The 8,447-nt window shown below is 34.9% G+C and overlaps 1 protein-coding gene across 1 annotated transcript; it reads left to right on the top strand.

Moving 5' to 3' along the window:
- Positions 1 to 2,468: 2,468 nt before the first annotated feature.
- Positions 2,469 to 3,844, top strand: LOC106134679 (uncharacterized). Its single transcript, XM_013334779.2, has 2 exons — positions 2,469 to 2,629; positions 3,503 to 3,844. Exons 1-2 carry the CDS (start codon positions 2,533 to 2,535, stop codon positions 3,733 to 3,735), a joined length of 330 nt encoding a protein of 109 aa, XP_013190233.2. The 5' UTR covers positions 2,469 to 2,532; the 3' UTR covers positions 3,736 to 3,844.
- Positions 3,845 to 8,447: the final 4,603 nt, after the last annotated feature.

Genomic DNA, 8,447 nt, shown 5'->3' with positions numbered 1-8,447 from the left:
GGACTCTTCTTGGACTGAGTATATTCAAATTTTAGGTGGGTCAATATATAAATATGGTTGTCAGAATTATTTAAAGACTAGGTATAAGAAGGGTTAAATACATGCAATTATTTTATAACACGGGTAATCTGATATAGTTTATACATAAGCAATATTATAAAAATTACGTAGTTTCCTGCCTCCGAAAGGTTGTGCCGTATGTAAAGTACATCTTACTACATCCACAGGGATAAATTGTGGCGCTATCTTACTGTACGGGACACCACAACGTGATTCATGATTTTTTCAATACATTAACTCAACAAAAAGAGGTAATAATTGAGTATTTCACTTGGTTCATTTTGGCCATGCAACATTTTCTTGTCCCGAATTCCCCGAGGGAAACTGGGATAGCTCACGAGTGAAATCTCCGGATTTTGAGAAACCCCGGTCTGCCCAAGTGCAATAAATCTCCGTTATTAAAATCTGATTTATGCACAGAACACGATACAAACCATGTAGGTAATTGTTATACGAGATTTTTCTTCCGCTTGACAAATTCGTTTTTACGATGGGAATAATTTGAAACTCCCTTTGATTCGTGAATTGTGAAAAATGTAGGGAGAAGTACAATTTTCCGCAATGAAATTTAGCTGCCGCGTTTTCAATGTGGCAAAATGAATGCTACGGGAATATAAGGATATTTAAAAACCCTTTTTTTAAATATTTAATAAGAGTGTATGAAAAAGGCATTTGTTTTTATTTAAACAACCAAAAAAAAACGTACTTTACTAAACACTTGGCTACTTCTCAGTTATAAAATATAAATAAAACGTTCATAAAAAAAAAATCCAAACTTTGCGAAGCATATCTTTTTAATATTTTACTAGCTTATGCTCACGATTTAGTTCGTGTGTCTAAACGATTTTTGTTAAGCTCAATATATATAGCCAAAGTCTTAAATTGCTTGACTTAAACCCGCTCGCATTATACATTTGGCCGGTACAATTCGGCTTATCCTTACTCTTGGTCTCGAGGGTTCACAAGATTGTAGAGTAATTATCCATTGGTCATAACTATTGTTCTGACTTTAAGTTCAGCCAACCTTACTTCTAGTTTACTATTCTATATCTGTGGACGACACTATATTGAAAATTAATAATTTTTTTATTTTAAAGAAAACTGTTAATTAACTGATTTTTATTCTATTTTCATTTTTATTGATCAATTTTGTTAAAACACAAATTTAATATTTCAATTTATAGATATAATGTGTTATTTTTTAAGTGTAAAATAATTAAAGGCATAATACCTGCTAATTACGGTTTGTTTTTGTTAGAAAATGACATCGCTCCTATACCTCAAAGTTAGAACGAAATGGAAAACAAGCGGAACGGCGGGTACTGACACAGAATGTTCTGAAAGTTAACACATGGGAAAATTTTAAATGATGATTTCAAAGGTAAATGAGGGATTTACAAAGCAAAGTTTGTTAAAACAGACATTTTGTACCAAAAATTTGCCTTACCTTAATTCAAATAGAAACCTTAAAACGAATCTTCATGAGTCTAACTACTTTTTCGTCTTGTCTACGCGAAATATTTTGGTAAAACTTTGTTACCGCTGCAGCATGGCACGCGCGATGCGGTTTTTATCGCCCGAAAATTTCTCGCTTTTAATTGTAACGTGAATTTATTTATTTTTATTTATTTATTTAAACTTTATTGCACAAAAAAACAAAAAATGTACAAAAGGCGGACTTAATGCCGTTTGGCATTCTCTACCAGTCAACCAGCTGACCAAACAGAAAAAAACTTTTGGTCGGTGGTGCGATAAAGTGCACATGCATACAGACAAAACACATACATTACAAAAAAAAATGCGTAAATACATACAAGATATACATACATAATATACACTATAATGAATGACACAGGACAAATGAAAAGGGCGTCGCGAATACCTTGCTACGTTGTTGAGTCATATTGAAAAATCGTTTATCGTTGGATTTGGCGGTAAGGAGTGTAAAACCGCGATCGAATGAGAAGTCACTGGAAAACTAGTTCAAAATAACTATTCATTATTTTATAAATTGGAAATCAAAGTAACTGAGCAACACAATAGATTGATAGTAGTTTGATGTTTTAAAGATAAGATTAGATGATTTAATTATGATTGTATGCAGATAAAAAAATAGTACTTACTTCAACAAACAAAGAAGAAAAAGAAACAAATCTTGTGGTTGTCTTCACCTTGATTTTTGATAAACATAACGTGTTTTTTATGTTTATTGTTTTACATTATGAAATACAAATAAATTTACTATAGTAAGCATTGATTGTACACTTTACAAGTTCGTATTAAAAAAAATGTATTTATCAAAAACTAAAATGAAATCATGAAAGTAATTAAACTATTGAAACTGGCTCCCTATTAAAGTCTTTATCACTTGTTTTTCCACCTTTACATTAAATATTCATAAACAGTGAGAGGAAATTCATTCAGAATCGATCGTTAGGTGTATTTGGATGTACTGTGTGTTGGAGAATTAAAATGTACGTGTTTAATTTATTTCTACCAGTCTTACTATTTACATGTGCTATTTACTCAGTTGTAGGAGATGAATGTGTGTATGACGGTAATGGAATATGTAAGTAGATATCTGACATTTTGAATATTTATGTTAGTTTTAGGTATATCTCCAAACAAATGACCATTTTCATATGTAATGTTATGATAAATCGATCTATGTTGACCTGAGATTTGATTTCCGTTGCTGTTTTAAATTGACTTGTTAAATTAGAACTTCTGATAAAATATCTACGTAAAACAAGATTATAACTTGAACCACTTTTTTTTTAATCTATAAGTATGAAGAGATGACTGGAACCCACAGCTGAAGGTATTGAACTGAATTTGCATAAAGTTATTATGGTTGATCGACTAGACAATATGTTTCCCTGAAAGGAGATAGTTTTTCATGAAATTTGTACCTCAGTATATAAATTTTTTGATACCATTTCTATATTTCATGCGACTTAAAACTATTTCTAGTGAGTAAACCCAATCAGATAAGATGTATATGTCAACAACACGATGAAAGACCACATGATTTATGTTTCGACGTACTTATCAAACAACAAGACACTGATAGGCTGATATTTATGTACAAATATGTCCCTCTATTTATAAAGATAACATATAAACCAAGAAACAGGTCAGCGCATCCAATGTATCTATTGATAGTTACGACAAAGATCGATTTGTGATAGCTTCTCATTCAGTATCATATCTGAACCATCATCATTTTCCCCTTCACCCACTTTAGAAACCGCTTTTAAACAAGAATGATATTATATTTCTTTGTTGGGCGTCTCGCCTGCCTCCGATGATCACACTTTAAGTTAGAGAATAACTGCTGTAACTCTTGAGCAAATGCCATATAAGATAAAGGAAAGTAAACAGTTGTGGGGATTGCCGTTAAAAATTAACTTGTTTTAATAACTATTTCTATTTTTATTAGGTATTGAGGGGTGCCCCCCTGATACATATTCATACACCCCAAGCTGTATGGAAGAGACGATGTCACAAAGGACCTGCCGAGCGCCAGTCGCACGATCATTAGGTCAAATCTGCGATTATTCCCGATGCGATTGTCGCGAGCCCAAAGTGTGGGACGAGGCTGAAAAGAAATGCGTCTTGATTGCAGATTGTTCCGAACAACAAATCATTGATGAAAACGATATTAAAGTGTAAAGTGATTTTTATAAAACCAAGTGGCTGGTACTATGTTGAATTTTGTCCTATTATATTATGCTGAAATTATATTTTTGCTGATACAAACCAACTAAATGTACCATTTTTTGAGAGTCAATTTATGTACCCCTAGTACCTAGATTTACCTAGTGTCTTGAAGTGTCGCTTATTATTTTTGGGATTTGTAAAATAAAAATACGGAGCTGTTTTTGAATAAAATTTGGCTGTATTCGTAAATGGAAAAAAAGAACAAAAAACAATCGGACGCGTGCATTGCGTCAACGCGGCTCAAAAGAGGATGAATAGGAGCTTCAACATGCCCCCGGGCGTTGAAAGCTATAGATTCGAGCTTTCAACCCGTCGTAGAAAATACTGGTAATGGGCATATTTTGCTAAATGCCCTGCGGATCACACCAGCTGCTGTTCTTATATCGGCGACGCGCGCGATGCCATCAAGTCCAGGGTGAATTGCCACGACTCGTCCTAATCTCCATTTTAGCGGCGGGAGGTTATCATCCTTCACCACTACTAAAGTGTCCAGCTTCAGATTATCCTGATTAGTACGCCACTTTGTCCTTTGCTGAAGTTCAGCTATATATTCTTTGCTCCAACGAGCCCAAAAATGCTGGCGTAATTGCTCAATTCGTTGAAATCTAGTCAAGTGATCAAAGGACTTAGTTCGGTAATCATCTTGTGGTAAGGATGTAAGAGGACGTCCAATAAGAAAATGGCCTGGAGTCAACGGAGACAGATCAGTTGGATCCGATGAGAGCGGTGTAATCGGCCGGGAGTTTAATACAGCTTCAATTTGTGTGAGCGTAGTGTATAATTCCTCATAAGTTAAATTACAATTGCCCAACACTCTATGTAAATGATACTTAGTCGACTTTACACCCGCTTCCCAGAGACCCCCAAAATGGGGCGCATGCGCGGGTATAAAATGAAAGTGAATGGATTCAGAAGCTGCACTATCACTCAAAGAATTACAGTTATTTTTCAGAAATTCAGAAATTTCTTTATAAGCTCCAGTAAACGAGGTACCATTATCTGAATAAAGATCAGTAGGTTTACCTCTACGAGACATAAATCGGCGCAATGCGAGTAAAAAATTGTTACTTGTGAGGTCACCAACTAGCTCCAAGTGGATAGCTTTGGTGGTAAAACAAACAAATAGTGCAATATACACTTTCACTAACCTACAGCCACGACCTTGACGACTAGCACACATGAGTGGACCGGCATAGTCTACTCCAACACTTTGAAAAGGATAACCGTCTGGAGCGATGCGCTGCTGTGGTAAATTTCCCATCAAAGGTGTAACAATTTTACCCTTCATACGCGTACACATAACACAATTATGATAACAAGCTTTTGCTAAATTTCGACCACCAATAGGCCAATAAGTCTCCCTTATAGACGATAATAATAATTGGGGACCAGCATGCAGAAGCCGTTTGTGTTTATAATGAAACAATAATTTGGTAAAGACATGAGTGGACTGTATAAGTATAGGGTGATTTTTATCAATAGGGAAATCAAAGTTATCAATGCGACCTCCAACTCGCATGATATTATTTGATTGATGATTTATTTTCATCTATATAAATATTAAATTTAATGAGTTGACTTTTCTTATTCAAGCTCTGCTTATTTAAAAGTAAATAATATTCAGGTTTACTCTTTAACCTACGCTCTAAAGATATAAGACAGTGCTTTGCTCGTGATACTGAATCTCCTAAAGATTCAGGAGTACCCTTTAAAGGTATACGTACGCAAAACCTACCGTCTTCAAGACGAGATGTGTTCTCGATAAAGTGTTCCTCACACATGTGTTCTTCAGGCGAATAATTAGGTGACTTTGCACTTACTTCCTCTAACTGCCAAAAACGCATTAAATCATGTTGAATATCAACTGCAGCTTGAGTAGTTTCAGAATCAACATGTGTGAAGTTGCACTTATGACATGCTTGCGTACTACTAGTGGTGTACTTATCATAAATAGGACCTGAGATAACCCAACCTAACTTTGTCTCACATATAACTGGCTTCCCCTTACCTAGCCGTAATTGTTGTGTACCTAATAAATCACAAAATAGATCACAACCAATTAATATATCAACCTCGGCAGGTTTATACCACATAGGGTCGGCCAAACAAATGTTAGGCGGAATTTCAAAATTAAAAATATTTATTTCAGAACGCGGCACACTACTAGTTATCGTAGGTAAAACGAAACAATGAATTTCGGAAGAAAAACTATTATCTAATGATGCCATACGTGTATGACACGTTTTATTTACAGTCGAAACAGCATTGTTTATACCTAGGATTGAGCTAGTTACCTGACTAGTCTGTAAGTTCAACTGTTGACACAGTTTTTCAGTCATAAGACTCGATGTACTTCCACTGTCTAACACTGCACGCACAATATGCTCACGATTATTTTTATCGTATAATTTAATTAAAGCAGTAGACAGAAGTACCTCGCAATGCCCGTTACGTACATTTGCTGACAACGCAACGTCATTCGTATTGTTAGACGCGGGCTGTGGTGGAGAGGCGGACGATGATGTCTCAGATGGAGAGCTATTTCCCCGACGTGCCTGCTGATTTACATGAATAAGTGTATTATGGCGTCGTTTACATACCTTGCAACCTGATTTCTTACACGAGTTGGCAAAGTGCCCTCTTCGGAAACAGTTAAAACATACTTTATAACCAGGTAGCAAGTTCAAACGGGCCTCAGCAGTCAAAGCCAAAAACTGAGAACAATTATTTAAGAAATGATTACCCTGGCACATAGGACAAGTCCTTTGGGTTGTTTCGGCATTCGACTGCTGACTTGAGTTACCTGGTACCGCCACCATAGACTTAATTTTTGGTGTAGACTTATTGTATGACTGGTTACCACGTGACAACTCCAGTGTTTCTAATAAATCAGCTCGACTGCGAATAAACGTTAAAAAATCATCGAAAGTAATGGACCTACTCTGATCCATACGTCCCTTGTATTCCTCCCACTCTCGGTATGTCTTTTGATCTAATTTATGAGTAATGATATGAATTAAAAGAGTATCCCATTGCCTAACAGGTTCGTTCAAGGACTCAAGCGCACACAGATTTTTATTGACTTGATCAATTAATCGCTTTAACATAACAGATGACTCTTGTGTGATAGATTCAATATTAAATAAAGCTGAGACGTGATTTTGTAGTAAAAGACGTTTGTTATCAAACCTATCACACAGAAGCTTCCATGCAACTGCATAGTTGCTTGCGGAAAATTGAACTGATTGGATCACCACAGCAGCGGACCCCTCCAGAGAAGTGCGTAAATAGTGAAATTTATTTATTTCATCAATATCATCGTTATCATGTATGAGGCTAGTGAAAGTGTCTCGAAATTCCAAATAATTATCGTAAGAACCACTAAATTTTGGAAGCTGTACTGTAGGTAACTTCACAAGACGGCGATTTGCACGAGAACCTTCCTCGCTGCCTGCGCTCAACAGCGGCGTTGAGTTTGTTTGCGCGTGCAATATACCTTGAGCCCTAGCTATTTCTCTATAATAACGAGACTCAAACTCCTGTCGCTCGATAATCTGGGCTTCAGGATTATCAACTACACATTCTAATTGTAATTGTACCTCGTCATACTGTTCAAACAACGATTCCATCTTACCAATACGCAACTGTAATTCTCTGGCGATCGCATCGTCCAAAGTAATGCTTCTAAGTGAATCCAAGTAATTTATAAATGAAGTCAAACGCCCTTTAAAGCTAGCTCGCTTTTTAATGAGTTCCTTCTCGTTCGACATTCTGGGAAACGAGTGTAGTGAACCTGGAATTTATACAATGCAAAAGGTAAATAAGATCACAAGTACACGTATACTTATCACTATACAGCTGCTTACAAATCACGTTATATAATACAAATTTACGAGAAGTATCTAATTATTATAATTAGTCATCAAGTAAAAAAGAAAACTGTATTACAAAACTGCAAACTGCACAATGTATGTACTTATTTATCTGTATTAATACAAGGTAAATAGTATGTAAATACCTAGCAACTTAATATTGCCTTTTATTACAATTGAATAGTAAAATATATTTTTTAATTTTTACTTTTAATTTACCTTTGCATGATAGGCAATGAAATATATTGACATTAAACACAAATTAGATAATATTAAAAAATAAAACAGCTGTAATTAAGCGACACAGAAAATTTATGTTAATAGACTGATTTGAAATTGGAACGGAATGCGAAAAAATATGAACCCACGCGCGAAAATTAAATGATGTGAACAAACAATATTAATTATCAATATTTCGCAAATTTTATAACGAATTAAACTAAATAATGTTGCTCTAATGCACACAATACTATTTTAAGTACAATTTAGTCTTAATTCAACGAAATAATTGTAGAACAAAGTTACTACAAAATTGATTTTTGTTCACAGCGTAATGGGTATTTGAATGAAATAAAATGACCTAAATAAGTTATATAATATTAATAAAAACTTATTTACTAACCTGCTGGATGAAAATACCTTTAGAGTGTTGGGTTATACTACCTATATTTAATGATTACGCTCAACACCACACAAAATATTTCCTTGCAAATGACTCCGCAGATTGTATGTAATGGCCAATTTTTCCGTCCAAACTTTCAGTCTTGATGGAGATTTTTCCAATAAATATAT

This window comes from Amyelois transitella, chromosome 9 (assembly GCF_032362555.1).
Source record: "Amyelois transitella isolate CPQ chromosome 9, ilAmyTran1.1, whole genome shotgun sequence".
In the NCBI taxonomy this organism is placed as follows: domain Eukaryota; kingdom Metazoa; phylum Arthropoda; class Insecta; order Lepidoptera; family Pyralidae; genus Amyelois; species Amyelois transitella.
Note: the sequence above shows the minus strand (reverse complement) of the source record. Positions and strands in the feature narration are given on the sequence as shown.